This window comes from Martes martes (assembly GCF_963455335.1).
Source record: "Martes martes genome assembly, chromosome: 6".
NCBI lineage: Eukaryota > Metazoa > Chordata > Mammalia > Carnivora > Mustelidae > Martes > Martes martes.
Window position 1 is genome coordinate 136,645,568 of NC_137893.1, and position 19,338 is coordinate 136,664,905.

At 47.3% G+C, this 19,338-nt stretch overlaps 1 protein-coding gene across 1 annotated transcript in view; it reads left to right on the forward strand.

Annotated features, from left to right (window-relative positions):
• Positions 1 to 19,338, forward strand: part of JARID2 (jumonji and AT-rich interaction domain containing 2) — a 254,521-nt gene that overhangs the window by 138,755 nt on the left and 96,428 nt on the right. The window contains exon 3 of the mRNA XM_080807291.1: positions 13,236 to 13,377. Within this exon, the coding sequence (XP_080663417.1) occupies positions 13,236 to 13,377 (142 nt within the window). The remainder of the gene's footprint in view (positions 1 to 13,235; positions 13,378 to 19,338) is intronic.

The following is a 19,338-nucleotide window of genomic DNA, read 5'->3' on the forward strand; positions in this document are numbered from 1 at the left end:
TCTAATCCTTTGTAGTGATGTTCTATGGGGTGGGGTGTTGGCTTGGTAAGGTGCCACCTTTTGTATGCAGTGACATACAGAGGGCAGGAAATTGGAGAGCTTTTGGAAGCAGATCATGGATGATAAGGAGTATTTGGCGACCTGCTCTTACTTCTCAAGGCTTGTCTTTCCTTTTCTGAGTTCGGTCCCAGCTCTCCAGATAAGCCGACTTCCTTGATTGGATACATGAATAAAACAAGTCTAAATGCTTATGAAGCAGCTTCTGTAATTAATCAGCACAGCACTATTAGATATCCAAATTTGATGAGGACGTGCAAGTGATTGCTCTCTCACATTTTATCCACAGCCTCGATTGGGTTTTGCCCCAGACCTAGATCTTTAAAATGCAAAGTGCAGCTGGTGGGGCTGCTGGAGTTGGCCCAACTCAGAGGTAACGAGATGGTTGTACATGCCGCCAGCGTCGTCCATTCTGAAGCTCTCGGCAGTGAAATACGTTCTCAGTTGTCCTGGTGTTCGGGTGATCGATAGGTGGATGGTGGCGGTGTAGCTGGCTGGCTGCATAGTATTTCGTAGGATGGGAGATCCTTCTGGAAATGCTGATCTCTTTAGAAGTAGCTGATGAAAGTACCTTGTTCTCTATAGAGTCCTAGGTGAATAGGTCTGTTTTAGCACTGAGAGATTACAGTGATGCTGGTGGACTGGCCAACATTGATGCCTCCTTTGGAAACCAGTTTGCCATTAACTAGCAAATTTGTTTTTGCATATTCAAGAATTTCCAACAGTTGCATTTCTAGGTGTGTATCCTAGAGAAACTCCAGTGCATGTTTTCCAGGGGACGAGCAGAAGGAAGTTTGCAGCCTGGTTCGTGACAGCAGCAAACTGGCAGTGCTTAGATGCCCTTGGACGAGATAATCAAAGTGTGGAATATTCATACAGTAGAGTGTGATGAGCAACAGTGAAAACGAGCAAAGACTGAACAAGATCATGGATAGATGATCTTCGTAATCTCATGTTGAGTTGGGGGAAAAACAAATCCCCTAAGACTTAACACAGAGCAGTATTTTTTTTTTTTTTTAAGTATTTATCTATTTGAGAGAGATGCGCACAGAGAGAGCATGCAGCTGAGCATGTGCCCGCATGAGCCAGGAGAGGGAAAGGCAGAGAATCTGAAGCAGGCTCTGCACTAAGCACTGAGCCCAATGCGGGGCCATATCCCACGACCTTGAGATCATGACCTGAGCCAATGCCAAGAGTTGGATGCTCAACCCACTGAGCCACACAGGTACACCCCCCCCCCCAGCAGTACCCTCTTTGTGCAGTTCATAATCAAGCACAGTGAAAGAACACAGCACAGTTATATATACTTAAACAAGTGGGGTAGGCGGAAGCTTGTAGATATATCGATAATCTATATGTATATTTATAGATAAGACATATAGATAATGCTTTAGTGACTGGGTTTGGCCATGGGATAATAGATCTTCTTTATATTAAACTAAAACAGGAGGACTGAGGTGGGTGACATTTGGGGAGTCTTTACTCAAAACTTGGAACTTGCTCTGATCTTTGAATGTTGAAACTGAGCTGATGGTGTTGTCAATCATACCACCTTGGAACAGAGCCGCAGCCCTTGCGGGCCTCACCCTGCCTCTCTACCCTCTGTAGCTCAGATTTTCGGTATTGAACGTTGTATTTTTATTCAGAAACAGGACACGGTTTTCGGTTCTGTCGCGCGTCCCCCAGAGGCTGCTGTTAGTCCATGTCTTTCTCTTTGGTGAACCAGCGTTTCGTCCAGACGGTCCACGACCTGCTGAGGTGTACTGGCCAGAGGTTTTCAGCTCTCCCTTCCCGACCAGAGCACGGGGCAGAGTGGACACATAGGGTCTGACTAAGCGTATATTTTAGGGAGTGTGGAGTGCACGATCTGATCCCGAGAGATGGTCTTAGAAGTAAACGCAGTCGGGACCGACACTCCGTGAGGTCTCACCTTTTTACATTTAAGCACCCAGTTACTTTCCAGGCAGTGGAAAGGGGAAGAAGCCGTGAAGTCAAGGAGAACAGAGATAAAAAAATAAAGCAGACACTGCTTCCAAAGCAGACGCTGCTTCCCTCGGACGGGCTGAGGGCTCTGTACCCTCTCCCACTGGGGGCGGCAGAGCTGGGACGTTGAAGAGGACCAGTGCCGTACGTGACCATCAGACTGCGCTTCTGGTCCGTCATTTAGGTCTTGTGGTTCCTGCCGTCTTCCTTACCTTTCTCAGAATTACCATCCTGTATTTCCAGTTCTGGTTTGGGTGCTTTTGATCACCGAGGGTGCCGAAAGACCAGTCCCAGTAGAAAGAAGAGGAAAAAAGCCAAACAGTCATCCCTTAAACATTCTTTAATTGACCGTGTATGACTTATGCTGCGGTGGGATGCGGGCCAAACAGTTGCTTGACATTACAGGACGATACTGCACTGGAGAAAACTGGATGAGGTTTTGCTCTGCAGGATTCCACATAGGGCAGGATAGGATTCGTGACGGATTTTTTAACCCTGTGACTTCTCTGGGGAAATTGTATCATGAGGTTGTTCCGGTCCCCGTGTACCCTGGAATTCTTGGATGACCTTCGGTTGAGAACCCTAAAAGGAGTTAGCTCTGATCTTGGTTACGAACCTGAACCTGCCTAAGCCTCCCCTTGCCCATCAGTAAAGTGGGGGGTTGTACTAGATGCTCCCTCAGGCCCCGCCTGGAATTCTGATTTTAAAGTGAATGGATAGCAGGTAGACATCAGGAAAGACCCCCACCAACCTCCTGATGTTTTTTTCGTTTCTTTGTTTAAAAGTGAGCCAGGTAGCTATGCCCGGGTGATTTAGGCAACAGGAGACTGCCCTCATGGAAAGAATAATCACCAGCCCTGGGTAACTGTGGGCTAGATGCCATAAGCAAATGTGGTAACCACTTTGAGGGGTTTGGTGAGGTATCTAACTCAACGTGTGTAAAGCCCATGAGGGGTTCATTCGGTGGTTAAACAGCAATGAACTAAAAGTAATAGTGAGAGCCGTTCTTCTCCCAGTCCCTTGGATGAATCTGAGGTAAAACTTCAGTTTAGCATGTGGGATCTTTGATGGCATGCCACCACCTCCTCCCCCCATCTCACTCCCCAATGGACAGTCATAAAGAGTTAAGAGTGTGGGTTGGTGTTCAGAGCATGTGTTTTGGACATCATAATTGCCATCTGAAGTTCTAAAGCTTTGAAAGAATTGATTTTTAAAATCAAATAGCTTTATGACAAATGAAGGGAGCTGCATGCTCCAGTCATTGCGGCCAGGGAGCTGGCCAGCCTTGTTGGAGTCTTGTGCGCTTACCCACCCCCCCCAAGCCAGGCCACAGAGCCTGTTCTGTGACAGACCCTCTAGAAACAATGAGGAGGAACAGCTTCTGTGTTATTAGATGAGATGAATTTAGGTGCGTGGGGGAGGGCCATCCGTGTGCTGGGGGGCGGGGAGGACGACGGCTGCGGGGGGGGGGGGCTGCGGTCATCCCAGAAGTAATGAAGCACCCTGGTTGCCCAGATTGGGGGGAGGGGATGGGGGGTGGCTGGAGGAGGAGGAGCCTGTGGAACGAGATTTCTGCAGTCTGTCTGGATCTCTGCCCAGGTCTCCCAGCCAAAAAAACAAATACAAATAAATAAAAGGCAAGTGCTGAATGACACAGATTATGATATTAAAAAGGGATGCCATTGAAAATGTGCCACGGACCCCCCCTCCGAGGGGGGACTGTGCGCGGGGTGGAATGTGTGCATGGAGGGGACGCTCTGGCAGACCATTGAACTGACCGCCCCCCCCCCCCGTCAGAGGTGTCCTGTCTCTCCCCTCCTCATCGCCGCCCCCCCCCCCCCCCCCCCGTGTCAGAAATTCTCCAATAAGGATTTGTCTGCATTGCAGATTGGGAGAATTGCTTTGCCTAGATAGAGAAAAGCCAGTCGCTCTTTTCCTTCCCTCTTTTTTTTTTCTTCCCTCTCAATTTATCAGGAAGGGGAGAAGGCGCCCCAGACCCCTCCTCTGCGGGGTTGGGTTCCCTCCCCTGCCCATAAATAACCTTCCCTCCCTGGCGCCTCCCCTCCCCCTCCCGGGCCCAGGGCTGCGCGGCGGCTGTCCTATTGCCGCGCGGAATGTGCTCGCCGCCTGCTTATTACGTACAGGGGAGGATTGTTGACAAGTGCTCTGGAGCCTGCCTCGCCGCGCTCGCCCTCCCTCCTCCCTCCCGCCCTCCCTCTGTCCTCCTTCCTCTCTGTCTCTCTGCAATGATCCGGCTCTGAGGATGGCTGCTCCACGGGTCTGTCAGGTGCAGTTTTTGGTGGCTTATCTTGAGGAACCTGGGATAGAAGGTCTGTTCCTATAAATAAAATAAAAACCAAATAGCTCTAGGTTTGTTTCAGGCTGCTATGGCTTTTGTTGGAGAAATAGGCCTTTTGTGGTTTTTTTCCCCCTACTGGGGTCCTGATTAAATCCATTATGGATGGCAAGGTGCTAGATAGATCTAGTTGTCTATCTGTGTATATGTAGGAGTATGTGGAAAGTGTTGCGATTGCTTGATATTAATATTCTTTGAGCTTTGATATCCTCCCTGGGGGCAGTGGTGGCTCCTGGAAAGGCACTGTGGAAATTTACAAGAGAGAATTAATGTCGTTCTTAAAACATTCAGCTCTGTTGACCATTTTGGCCAAATCTGCAGTTTTAGCTAGGCTTGTATGAATTGAGACGTTTCTCTGGGGACCGAACGCCATCCGGCTATGGTTGGTCCCTTTATTTTATTGCCAGTTTATGTGATCATTTCCCAGCATTTAAAAATAGATGTTTGATTAAAGTTAATTAGTTCATCCTCACCGTAGCTCTGGTTTCCTTTATCAGCAGCGTGCATGGTTTCCTTTCCCTTAATACTTTGTATCTCTTGTCTTTCTTCCTCGACAGACGGAGGAAACTGAGGCACGGACATGGATGCTGGGTGCTTCTAGGTCAGCCATGAAAGCTTGAAAACTCAAGAGTGCTCTCAGTTCCTCCTCCCCCGCCCCCACCTTTCCTGCATGAATCGGGGTTTGCATTACTCGCTGTAAACACAAATGAATTTTAGGAACTGTCAGTTTGAGGTGCCTACGGTCTCTGCAGGTTCTGTGGCCGCATGCCTCAAGTTCTTTTTGTGTTGCTTCCTTTAGATTTCGGTATGAGAAAGAATGTTGCTCTGGGAGGTAGTAGGCCTCTCTGAACTTCATTGCTGTCAGCACCTTAAAAATTACTGTTTATTATTATTGTGATGATGATTTTTTGCTTCGAATAACCCGTTTAATTCTTTCTTGGTCTGTTCATCTGAAAAGTGGGTGTGCAGTTTGATTTGTGAGTGAGGTCATGAGGGTCCTCAGAACCGTCTATCCCTCCCCGTCCATCCCTCCCCATGCTACAGCGCTACAAACGTGAGGGAATGGAGGACTTCTCTGGGGTCCATTTGTATTGTATTAGGGGAGTCAAAGCAGCCAGAGAGGTTTTAGGGCTAAGGGTGTGGCTCTTCTCTACAAACTGGGATGTTAGAACACAGTATTTGGAGTGGTGCCTGTTTATCAGCACAGACTAGTACACGGACTAGTAACTTGATGGGGTTTGTTGAAGCCAGCTTTGCCTAACTTTGTAGAGACTTGTTAATATTTGAGAGCCTGTGTCTTTTGGTAACGCATCTGTGGGGTAAATGTAAGTGCTGATATTAAGCTTTAAAGATAAATACACAGGCATATGGCAGTTATTTAAAGGTTCCCCAGCTCTCTGAGAATTCGCTGCATAGGTATATGGAAATCTGCCTTTGACAAGTGCAAATTGCACGATTTGGGGGAAAAAAAATTCTGATTTTTGGCATGTCCAGTTATCTGAACGTAAAACTTTGGATATGTTGGGTCTCCTTGATCTATCTAAAAGAATTTCTCTAGACATGCCCCGTGTTTACCTCTGCTGTGTGTGACTCCCAAGTTCATGCTCTGCAGTGATGCCATTGTTCTCCAGCTCTGTCTCCACACCGGCCTAAATCCAGCATCTGTCTTTAATCCCTCTTCTTCGGAATGCGGAAGGTGGTGTTTGACCTCTGGGGTGCTCAGTCCTGGGCCATTTGCACAGCTGACAGAAGCTTGAGTTGCATGTCCTAGGGGATTCCAAGGATTCATGCTTTGGATGGACAGTTATAACTAGGTGGCCTGGTGGCCATGCTTTCGCCGGGTTTGCCAGTGTGAAATCAATACGGTATTGGGATGGGGTTAAGGCCTGGGGTGGGGATTTATGGATGCTTGCATGCCGAAGTAGAGAGAGGAGCTCCTTGTGGGGCAGTGTGGATGTTTCTATTCCAGTTCTTGTCGTTGTGATTATTATTCAAGCTATTCTACCTGTTATGTTGTAAAATTCATGGTAAGGACGAGGAATGAGGGAAACGAGGGAGAATGTAAGGAGGAAGAGCCCTTTACCCTGAAGAAGTAAAGGAGTTGTTGCAAAATTCACAGCACAATTTGCTTGCCATTGTGATCATCATAGTTCCAGTAGCTCCCACGGCTGGTCCAGAAACTAGAGATCCTGGATCTTTCCCACTGAGTGAGTGATTGATTGATTGATTGCTTTTTGTACCAAATGAAGTACAACTGTGGCTCTGCGGTGGTGGTGGTTGGAGCCCCTCCATGAAGATTGTGTTCTTTCTTCTTGCGCCTCCTGGTCAGGATGTGGAAAGGAGAGGTCTTTTGTCTGGGCGGTGCTCACTCCTTTGGGGTTGAGACTGCTAGAACAGGGCCCATTTTAGTGTTCACAGCAATGTGGTCGCCCCCTTCCTGTGTGTAAGTGTCTCCTGGCTCGCTCCTTTGTGCCTCAAGGTGAGGAAATCCCTTCTGGGCTCAAGGGTCCTGTCTCTCTTCCCACTCGACTGTCTCAGAGGTAGCCATGTGCTTGATTCTGAAATAAGAAAAATGGGGTAGAATCTGACATTGGCCTTCCCTACCCAGTGGCCCAACTTTTCCACGTTAATTAATGAGTACCGTGTCAGGTTATTTTTTTTGTTTTTGTTTTTGTTTAAATGGAACACCTTTTTTCAAAAACCTGAATGTGCAAGGTATCTTCAGATTGCCCAAGAAGGTTTCTTTCATGGGGAAAGATTGGTGCTGGGAAAGGGTTTTTGGGGCCTTATCTGTGTGTTTACCCAATAGTGTAAACTAACAAAAACCCCTGTCGTCTCTTTATTTTGGGACTCTTCTGAGAGTCATTGGCGTTATTTTTGGGTTCCATTTTGTGGGTTGGAACGGGAAATCTCTAGCCGATCGGGAGTAGACAAAGGGGAGCCCTGTCTGCTTGGGGCCGTGCTCCTGAGGGGAGGGATTATTATGTCCCATACGCGGAGGTATTCGACCCACTTTGATTTGTGCTCTGTTGACCATGAGCGTGGCAGTGACATCGTGCCTCGAGACTGTCATTTGTTCTCGTCCACCTCTGCCTTCTGATGGGGGGAGAATGTCCATGGACCAGCCTGGGCTTCACTTCGCACACCTCTCTGCCCCACTCACCCCCTTCCCTGGAACCCGAGCATCTGTCTGAAAGCTTAACTGCTGACCCAAGCGTGTCCCGTTGGGTTCAGACTCTGTATTGCTGTTGAACCCGCGAGGCTGGCCCGAGCCCACATTTTCCCCCGGCATCCCAAAGCAAAAAAAAAAAAAAGAACAAACAGTCCCCAAATTTTTCTTTAAATATTTGAGTGAAAAACAGACTTTCACTAGCAGACTCTGCATTCTGAATATCTGAGAGAGGGTCCTGCCTCAACCAAGGGGGCTGTTGTGATCATTTTTCTCTCAAGTCAAAGTGCGGCAGCCATCCCCCATCCCCCAACACACACACACACACACACACACACACACACACTGCAGCTGAAAATGAAAGCTCTCTTTGGATGCTTGACTGTTTAATATGTAATGTGATACCTTGTCTCCCAGTGACGGGGTGACAGACGGGCATTGGCTGTATAATACAGAATTACCTTTTGTGTATCTCTTCTACAACAAAGCCAAATCCACTGGCTCTCCCTAATATGCTAATACGTTTGGTGTGCCCCAGATGTTTAGGAAGCTAGGGAATCGCTTCAGAGGTCTCCTTATTTATTTATTTTTTTCCCCCTTTGCTCGAACCCGTCTTGAGGTACTGCTTTTTGTGAAACAGAGGGGGTTCCGTTTTTCCCTCCCCACTCCTCCTTTTGGTTTTGTATTCTGTCATGTACGTGGAGCTAATGGGAAGGCTGGTGAAACTTCTTTGTGTCTAAAACATCGAATTACAAGGGCTGCACATTCTAAGTGTGTGTGTGTGTGTGTGTGTGTGTGTGTGTGTGTGTGTGTGTGTGTTCCGGTGTTAGGAAAAGATTCCCTTCTCTCTCGAAGTCAGTATTCTGAAATCTGTAGCCCCCGTCAGTTGCTTACGCTGGAGTTCTGGAGCTCACGGGGTCCTTGGCCTCGTTTATAAACTGCCCTCCCCCCCAATGTGAAGGCAAGAGGGAGGTGAGGCTCATACATCTCCAGTCTTCCAGGGACAGGAAATCTTTTTACCCGCTTACTGCTGCTGCTGCTGCTCCGGGCTTAGAAAAGAAGCCAGTTTGGTGTGTTGCCCCAAATGGAGAGCCTTTTCATTTTTTGCTAATTTGGGAGATGGGCTGAAGGGCTCCGGCATGTGATAGCCTGGATTCTTTGGGGCGTTCTCAGCCTGTGAAGACGGGCACCGCTGCCTGCGGTGGTCAGGTGGTCTCGGGCCTGGGGCACGCTGCCCCTGTTCACCCCTGGTGGCTCGCCAAGGTTGCAGGCAGTCCCCAAGCTAGCTGCCTTCCCCCACAGTGGTTTGGAATTTTCAGCTCATATTTATTGCTTTTGTGAAAGACAATAGACGTGGCTTAATTTAAGTTCAACCTACTGAATATTAATAGAGGGGAACAATTGCTCATGTGGGGAAAACGGGATCTTTGGGCCATTCAATTTTCTCCGTGTAACCTCCTCTCCCAGCGAAGGTTCGTGGTGACTGGGGGAGGGGTTTGGGAAAAGAAAATCAGCTCATGTGTTTGAAGGAGGGGACGCTGTTCCGTTATTTCTCATCGACTAAAAAGAATAATTGAAAAAATTGATGGCAGGGCTTTGTTAACTAGAAGAAAAGGCAACACGCATTAGCTTGTCTCCTTTTCTGGTAATGGCTCTTCTGCCCTGTGGCATCCTAGTCCGTCTTGCTGACCTGGCTCTTCCGGGCAGGCAGTAGGCGTTGGACTAAAACATTCAGGATGAAATAAGGTAGTTAGTACATGGGAGGTGTGAGGGTGGGCTGGGTGGGGAGAGCCAGGTGGAAGTGGGCATGCCTTTGTCCAACCCTGTAGACTGCCTCACTAAAAATGAATGTAAGTATTCTCTCTATAGGACGGGGGTCCTCAAATTGCAGAAGCACATTACAAGCAGAACAGATGGGTCTTGCGCCTTAGAAAGGCCACGAAAAGCTGAGTTCCTCCAGTTTGCATTGACAGGCAGTGAGTGCCTCTGTATCGGCCCCAGGTTTCCTAATCTGGAAAGCAAACCGTCCTGCTAATCTTCAGAAGAGAGGAAACTTTGGAGTTCTCTGAAGATACCGTTAGTCTGGTGGAGGGCTTGGGACAGTGGACCCAGCACTACTTTCAGTGGTTTTCATGTAGCTTAACCATGCCTTAAGGTGGGTTCATAGAGCATCCTGCCTGCTTCTGTCTCCCCCGCTAGCCTCAGTGAGCTCACGTACAGTCAGTTCAAGTTCCTGGTTTCCTTGTAAAAGTGCACAGTCCGGTTTCCCTGAATTTGCACGTTGGACAGTCGAGTTCTGGAGGGGAGAACCATCCTGTGCCTTTTTACTTTTTACATTGAATGTAAAAAGACGAATACCCACCCCCCCAGTGTATTACTTTTTTTGCCCCCGAATTTGTCATTAACCGACTCCTTAGAGCTTTGTGATTAAGCTGTGTAAGCAATCTTCTTTGCCTTCACAAAATCCCTGGTAAAAAGTAGAAGAATGTCCCAAGAGAACTTTGCGGTTTGGATGCCTGACTTTCATTTAGGTGGTCATAAATGGCGCCATCAGAATTGGTTTCCTCCCTTCTGCTTCACACTTGGCCCCCGAGCGTCCTGGTGTCTTCAGGTCTCCTCCCGCCTTGAACCTGGCTTTGCCCTCGGGTGATGGTTCTCAAGATGTTCCCCGGACCAGTCCAGGCCGTGTCGGCAGCACGTGCAAACTTGTTAGACTAGGACACGCTGGGGGTGACGGCGTCTCGGGGACTGTGTTTGGACCAGTGATTGTGATTCAAGCTTCAGTTTGAGAATCTGCGGAGATCATTCTTGTCAGAAGGGCAGGCAGGCCGGTGTGGCTCGTCACTGAAGAGCTTTACTCTTCTTTGCTAACTCGCTCGCTCACTAGGGCTGCTTGTTCCTGCAGCAGATACATCCGGAAGATCTCGGCATGTACCGAACGGCACGGCAGTGTTTCTGCCCTGGCTTCACCTGACGGCACGTGGTCCTTGCTTGTTTCCTCCTTGATCCAAGCTCAGCTTCAAAACCAGCCCCTCCTCCTTCACTGCCACCATCCCCCTGTTTTTGGCTTTGGTTTTCTAGGTTTCTTGTTTTTATCGCAAGTGTGTCGGCGTCGCTGATTCACGTTCACTGGGTCTCTCCCCCTCCCTGTCACTTTCTCCTTGCCCCCCCAAGTGCAAGGCTTCTTCTTTGCACGTAATAACCGATTCACCCTGTGTGCTCGTCGAGCTCCCTTCTCTCTGGAATTTAGGTTTTGTTTGATTGTGCCTGTATCCCCAGGGCCCTGGCATATGGTAGGTGTTAAGAAAATGAACAGATGATGAAAGCTTAAAAAATTAAGAAAAAAGCATGGATGAACTCCCATTCTTTCCCTCCTCTCTTGCTTTATTCTCCTTTTTGTGCTTATGGACTGTTGGAAAACATGATCTCAACCAAGAATAAGCCTCTCCTTCTCTCCCTCATCAATTTTACATGTGGTTCTGGCATCCGTTTTTATTTTGGACTGCCCATCCTTTCCGAGCGTGGCCTTTCACCCATCTCCTTTCCACTTGTGCGACTTCTCTCCCTGGCCCCGTTTCTCCATCTCTAGCGTCGCCTGTATCCATCCTGCTCTTTTCCATAGGCTTTCTTCCCACCCTGCGACCTTACTGAAGCGTTCTAGGTAATTTTATGTAGTTGATACCTATCTATTACGTAGGTTTAGTTTTCTAGAGCTCCATGAAATAACCTAAAGGCAGGGAAGATGAATTTTCATATAATTGACTCAACCCCAAGGATCTGTCCAAAAATGTTTCAAAAATTAATCAATACGAAATTACCGGTCCGTTTTCAGTTGATTAAAATAAAAAAAGTAATTCATTTCCTTCTGTGCACCAGCTGGATTTCAGATGCTCAAGAGCTACACCGAATGGGGGCACCTGGGTGGCTCAGGAGGTTAAGCGTGCGACTCCTGGTTTCGGCTCAGGTCATGATCTTGCGGTCATGAGATCTGAGCCCTGTGTTGGGCTCTGGGCTGAGCGTGGAGCTTGCTTAAGATTCTCTCTTTCCCTCTGTCCCCTCCCCCCACCTCAAAAAAAACCAACGCATTAAAAAGAATAGCTACATAGGACTCGTGGCTATAGTAGTGGGTGACATGGACTGTGCCTCTACCCGTACACTCTGGCTTCCATGCAGTTCGTGTTTCCTTTTGACCTCATGGTGTAAATTGCCCACGTTTTTTTCTCTCTCGGGGAAGATGTGTATGTTTTCACTTCCGTTTTTGCAGCCCTGCCCCCCCAGAAGCTGCACGTCTCGGTGATAGCCACAGGCCTTACTGCACCACAGTGGCTTCCCAGCGTTCTGCTATTACTCATCCTCAGAAAGGAGGTGCAAACGCACAAGCAGGGCAGCGCATGCACGAGCAGGTCGAGTGTCAGGGTTCGGTTGCCTGATAATCATGTTCTTTCAGACGACTTTACCAAATACGTAGATTCTTGTTACCTCTACAGTGTTAGTGTGATAGTCGGAACCAGTCTTAAGTGTTTGAACCAAAAAGGAATTTAATACAGGGAATTCACCGTTGGTGGAAATGTTGTGAGGACGGAAATCAAGGGGCCACACTATACTTTGTGTGGCTGTGAAAATGTAGATCCTGTGTAGGCATTCCTGCGGATTCCCAGCTTTTGATGCCCATGTGACCGGGAAATTGGGGGCCAGTCGCTGCAGACGCTTGTGTTGGGGCAAGCTTCCCGTCGTTAGGACTTGAGTTCTATCCAGAATCCTAGATGTGAGCACGTCTCCGTGCTAGAGGACCGGCCGGCCAGGCTTCTATTCCGCTGTCACCCATTAGTGGGGCCTCAGTGCTTATTAAAACACTAACCATATTCTTTGGCATAGGCCCTACCCTGGGACCTTTATCCAGTTCCCTTACTTAGCGGGACATCCTGGGGCCCCAGGACTCCCTCTTCTGCATGGTGACCTCATACATGCAGGTTCTAGAGAGGCCTTGTCCTTTGAGACCATCAGAGACAAACGTGACTTGTCTAATATAAAGGGTTGCTATGAAGAGGAAGTTGTGTAGTAGGATTTCTAGTTAACAACGTAAACTATGCCTCCAAAATAATGCTTTCTGCTTTCTCTTGTGTGGTTCCTGAAGCCAGTTCCTAAAAGGATTTCAGGTTCGTTCTTTCTTTCTTTCTTTCTTTCTTTCTTTTTTAAAGATTTATTTTAACGTCCTCTCTCCCCCCAACGTGGGGTTCAAACTCACAACCCCAAGAACAAGAGTTGCATGTTCCACCTACTGAACCAGCCAGGTGCCCCAGGATTTCAGTGTTTCTCATGTACATCTGTTAGCCTTTGAAGGTTGACTAGTTCGAATTGGTAATACACGAGGTGCCTTTCTTCCTAGCCCAAGCCCCGAGAGATGTTTGTGTATTTCAATAAGAGCCCTGTAAAGTCTGTTATGGTTACAGAATCCCGCCTGCATTTCTTACTGTCGAAATGATTTCCTAGGGCTCACATAGGATGAGGTGTCCCACCCAGAAAGGGCGGGGGGGCATCTGTGTACCTTCTAATCCTCTTCTTTCCCAATTCTGGTCCGGCCTCATCAGCCATGGTGTAGGGGTAACTGTGGTAAAGTGCTACTTCCTGTGTCATGTGTTTTAAGTCTTTGTCCCCTTTTCTCACCTGTAGGGCTCCTTGGTAATGGCCAGTCTAAGGGATTAGGACCAGCGTCAGAACAGTCAGAGAATGAGAAGGACGATGCATCCCAAGTGTCCTCTGCTAGCAACGATGTTAGTTCTTCAGATTTTGAAGAAGGGCCGTCGAGGAAAAGGTTAGTACCCAAGGCTGAACATTGCTGGCGCCTTAAACCAGGGATGACAGTGTTTGCCCCAGGGGAGCCGGCTCGGGCCCACCTCCCCAGGCTCCTGGTTTTCAGAGAGGAGCCTGCGTTCTGGAGGTTCCCTATCTCAGGTCCTGGTCTCTAAACGTGGTCCACTCACTGACCTTAACAACGAACACACCCGAACACGCCCTGGGCCGGACAGAGCCCATTCCCGCCCTCAGCTCTGGCCACAGGGTTGCCAGCTTGTAACTCCTGTCCACTGCGATCATTTTAAGTGACTCTCCTCAGATTCTGGAGTCCATTTGGTGGTATTTTGGTGTCTGAAGACCGCTGTTCCTAAAAATGGTGAATTAAAACGCGGTGTTTCTAAACGGTGTTCCTGCTCAGGAAAACAGATTGGCGTGGTGTTTTCACCCCGGCGCCGGTGGAGGAATCATTCATAAAACATAATTTACCAGTTTTTTTTTTTTTTCTCTTGTTGAAAATGACTTTCCTAAATAAGCTTGAGAGTTTGATAGGGAAGTTGGCTATGGGAGTTTGATAAAGTTTGTGGCTTCACGGTCAAACGGCGGCAGTGACCTTATATCATGCTGCTTGTAAATGGAGTGTTTTAAAACTGAAAAAACAAAACCAAAAAAACCCTTGCTGGTCATCTGCCTGATTTCGTACCTCATGTGTTGGGCTCCCCACCTCCCACCCCTTTCTAGAAATTACATTCAGCGTCATCCTCCCCCCGATACTCGAGGTTTTCCTGGATGACTAGATGAATGACTTTTTCTTAGAACCTGGTAGTTCAAGAGGTTGGGGAAAAGGGGAAAAAAAAAAATCCCTTGGCCTGGCTGCTGCTGTGTACTCTTTTTCCAGAATTCTGGTTACCCTCTGGAAATTGTCTGGATGCACATATCTGCTGAACTACTGAGTCTAGTGGAAATTAAGAGGAAAGGATTGGATTAGCCACGCGTTAGGTGTTTTAAGATCCTCAACAGAGCTCTACTTTGGTCTGGAACTGGAGACGATAGCTCAGTCTTAGTTTATTTTCTTCCATCATGCCATGTCTTTGTTTAGAAAACCCAGAACACAATTTTCTCTTAATTTCTCAGTGCTGTGTCTCAGAAGAGGTCTCAGGTTCGTGGATAGTCAGCAAGCCTACGGATGAAGAGTCTGCCAGTGTCCTGGGCCATGTAGGTTAGTCTCTTTAAAAGGCCCTTGGGTGAGTGTCTCAATGACAAGTCTGTCAGGTTTCTGATCCTTTCTTGCCACAAACATTCGCTCGTCCCCAGTTGGAAAAATGCATCCTCGCAAGAAAGGGGGAGGTCAAGGGTGTGTTTTAGAAATCCTATCAGTAAATAGGTTGGTAACTACCCGTGCTTCCAAACATGGCTGGGTGGTCATACCTCTGGCATCGTCTTTCATCTCCATTTAGGGCGCAAAATTCTGAATGTGGTTGGGCATGTCAGCACCTGGTCCTTGAGCTGCATGGCCGACAATTCCCCCTGAGGGGTGCGCCCCCCTACCCCAATCCTGCCAGCGAGGGGGTGCCATGACCGACATCTGTAAGGCTTCATTCTCTCAGGGTGTGTGTGGGGGTGCTGGCCCTTCACCCCTGACTCCTGAGTGCCTTTCTTCGTTGACCGTGCGACTGGCTTCCTCTTCGCACGCTGCCGTGTTGGTGAGTGGCAGCTGTGTGCACATCGGTCATTTAACTTTTGTCTCCAGGATAGTGGAAAAGAGAAATTTCGATCAGGATGACTCTAAGAAAAATGTAATTGTTTCTAATCTGTTTTAATTAGTTTGTCAAGTACCTCGTTTTACTGAATCAAGGATTCACAGCAGCATTTTACTTGTTTATATTCACTCTCCACCAGGGAAATCATCAGGGACATAATGTAGGTTACGGTTTGACAGGTGGGGCTGGATTGAGGGCTGGTCTGAGGTGGCCTGGATGTTACAGGAGGAGGGTTTTGGAGTTTACAAGTAACTAGGGAAGTTAGGGCTAAGATTTCCTACAGTGTTGTAGGGTATGTAGCAAATACAAAATAATAAACTTTTTTTTTTTTTTTAAACAAACTTTTTTTGAAAGTGGGGGGGAGAGGGAGAGAGACAATCTTAAGCAGGCTCCATATCCATCGCAGAGCCTGACGGGGACTCGATCTCACGACCTATGATCATGACCTGAGCCGAAATTAAGAGTCGACACTTAACTGACTGAGCCACTCGGCTGCCTCCCAAGTACTAAGTTTTAATAATTTGGCTCTTAAAGAGCTCACTGTTTTGATCCTTTTTAGTATTGAGTATAAATCGGTATGAACCCTGCCTTCTAATGCATGTTGTTAGAACTGAGATCTGAATGCCGGGGACTTTGTCAGCGCCTTGCCAGAAGGAGTGGTCAGCCTTCCTTCTTCTTAGTTGTATTAGACCTTTTGTAATAAGCTGTTTGGATGTCTGGGCCCTGTGGATGATGATATCAGACCCAGAGTATCTACCTAAAGTGGTCAGTTCAAAATGTCGCTTACGTAGAGCATTGTTGAGATGCTGCTTTTAACCTTGTGGCTACAGTTCCCTGAGCCTCATGCATATACACCTGAGAGGACTGTATCTTCTGATGGACCCCTTGTGTTCTTGGTAGGCATTTACACTGGGGGACAAAACCCTGGATCCTAAAATTCCAGGGCTGTGATTTATGTCTTTGCTCTGGACTGAGCATTCTTTATTCTCTAGGAATTGCTAGCCATTCTTGTACAGTTCATTGCTGCTCCTAAATGTATAGCTTTTAGGATCACCAGTTAATAGGCATTTTCTCTTGGGAGTGGTGGAAATAGGGAATTTGCGTTTGACAAAATATTAAAATACGAGGTGTAGACTGTGCAAGTCTCAGACCTTTGCCTTGGGTTTCCAACCTGGAAATCAGAGCAGTTCCGTTTTCCAATGCTGGTCATGTGTTTTGTGAGTCTTTAGCCCAAATATCTCGTGTGTTTGCAAAGTGTTACTTTTCTATGGGAAACCCCCTGAGCTATGTTTGGGGCCATTGTACTTGGTGCCATTGGTGTACTGGATGTCAGGGCTTTTTTTTTTTTTTTTTTAAACGCAGAAAGCAGTAGAATCCAGAGTTCTGTAGCATTTATTTTTCTTTATTGAGGCAAAAATGAAAGTCTTTTTACCTAGCCATGAAAAGGACATCCTCTGCAATTGTTGTCCACTCTTGGTGAAAGGAAAAGCTGCTGTCTCTACAAGCTCTTGTCCTGTTTGGTGGACACTGTATCCCAGCCCCTGGAGACCGGGAGGAACTCCGTGCTAGTGGGAGTTCCTAAGTGTTGATTTTCCGTTTCTTTTGATCATTGGGGTAAATGATATTAGAAACAAATTCTACATCAACGTAATATTACTGTTCGAATGGAAATGTCCTGAAGACTTTGACCCTGGAATTAGCTCCTTCTGAGTTTGGTGGTGGCCATGCCTAGCAGCTAGCTGCCTACCCTCATCCTCTTGCTACACTGACGTGGCCTCTCCTGTCACACTTGGCTCTTATAAAACTCGGGTTTCCTGCAGGAAATAGACGTGTTTTCAGAAGCCAAATGGACAGATTCTGTCAGTCAGGTGTGGATAGACTGAGCAACTCCAGAATGATGGTTTGGGGCATAGGGATTACCTGTTGGGCTGGTGGAAAGGAAGAAGGTGGTGTACAAAGTTGGTGTGATGGTGATTGACTGACTGATTTCATTATTTAGAGCAGCTGTGGGTGAGCAGGAGGGGGGAGGACCAGAGGCAGAGGGAGAAAGAGAAAGCAGGTTCCATGCCCAGTGCAGAGCCCATAGCAGGGCTCGATCTCACGACCCTGAAATCATGACCTGAGCTGAAATCAAGAGTCAGGCACTTAACCGACTGAGCCACCCAGGCGGTGCCCCCCCCCCCCCCATAGTGTGCTTTTAAATGCAAGTAAATGGAAGATTCAAAATGCATGGGTTGAAAGGGGTCTTGACCGCTCAGATATATAGAAAGATTAACTGTGTCTATTTATTTTACTTTGTCTTTGGCTGGAGGGAGTAAGCAGGAAAAATACAATGACAGTGGTAGTTTTTAGAGATGTGTCAAGGGGATCTGGCCTTTGGCGTAATGGTTAACGGTATGGGCAGGACTAGACAGTGTGGCATCTTACTGTGGCTCACCATCTGCCTGTCCTTTGCCCTTGCACGGGTTCTGTAGCATCACCGGGCCTCGTTTTCTGATGTGTTACAGTGCCTGCAAAGTCGTAACCGCCTCATGGTGGTCTTGTGCACTGAACGAAGTGAGTTATGAAGGGCCGGTGTGTGTGGGGGGCACTGCCCATTAGATATTATTATTATTAGCTGTGCTCACAGGGTGTGACCCATGAATTTGCTGCGTCTGAGCATGTACATTTATTGGGGACTTCTCAAACGTGTTTTAGAGGAGTTTTGATTTATACAAATTGTGATTTGTGTCTTGGTCCACACCCTCTGTGGGCAGATGGAGAAGTGTAGGTGTGTGTCCCTTCTCTGAAGTCACTGAGTCACAGGAAGGACCCTTCTGGCACACAGTGTGAGTCCTCGTGTCGTCCCCCCCCCCCCCCCCCAAGAGGTGGGCGTAACCAGGTTATTTGCTTGCATGGGGCAGTCAGGAGTGAGAGGAGGTTCAAGTTCGTGAAGGTGGGCTGTCGGCAAGTAGATTCTCTTTCAGCTGTGCACTCATTAGTCATCATTTCACCTTGGTGGGGTGCTATTTTGCTAGTACTTACTGCTTAAAATCCCTGCCTTACTTTGGAGGAAAAAAAAACCTTCAAGAGAATCTAGTGAAAAAGTACAGACACCATTCTACATGCTTTCTTGTTTAAGAGCGATGGTGTCTTTGGCCATGGAAAGAGGACTGCTTTTTTTTTTTTGTTTGTTTGTTTGTTTTTAAAATTAATTTATTTTTTTTGATGATTGCGTTTAAAAATGGTCCCATTCCAGTGGATTGGGTTTTGAATTTGGAGAACCAACTTTTTTTTTTTTTTTTAAGATTTTTAAATTTATTTCAGAGAGAGAGAGAGAGAAGCGCACATGTGTGAGAGCACAAGCCAAGGGGCAGAGGCGGAGGGAGAAGCAGACTCCCTGCTGAGCAGGGGGCCTTCCCCTTGTGGGGCTCCATCCCAGGACCTTGCGATCATGAGCTGAGCTGAAGGCAGACGCCCAACCGACTGAGCCACCCAGGCGCCCCTCACTGTGAACATCCGTAGAAACAGAATTTTAAAAGTCTAAATGTTTGTTCCCCTTAACAAAATGCATTAATAGTCTAGTGCAATGTTAAAAGTACTTGTTTGTTTTGCTTTGAATCTTGGCAGTAATAGCCACAAACTGCTTTAGATCTATTTCTCTTAAGTTTTGGTTAAGATTTAGACCTCTTCACGGACCAGAGTGTTATGAGTTGTTTTGCTGGTAACACCTTGAAGACAATTTTACAAATTAGAGTTTAGTACTGTTCTGCAGCTGTCTTGACTGAAACAGTACAAGGAGTTAAGAAGGGGCAAAATGGCGGAATGGGATATTCTGTGGGCCCCTTAGTGTAACCACATAAGAGGATTGTGGAATTATTATTATTATTTTTAAAGATTTTATTTATTTATTTGACAGAGATCACAAGTAGGCAGAGAGGCAGGCAGAGAGAGGAGGAAGCAGGCTCCCTGCTGAGCAGAGAGCCTGATGTGGGACTTGATCCCAGGAGCCTGGGATCATAACCTGAGCCGAAGGCAGAGGCTTAACCCACTGAGCCACCCAGGCACCCCAGGATTGTGGAATTAAAGACAAAGTAAATGTAGATGTGGCAGGCCTATCTGCCTTTTTTCCCCCCAATTTACCTAAATGGTTGTCCTCACTGGTGCTTTTCTGTTCCTTCTTCTAGATCTTTCTTTCCAGGATCTTTCTTTTGCCTGAAAGGACTTTGATACAGTTTTGTTTT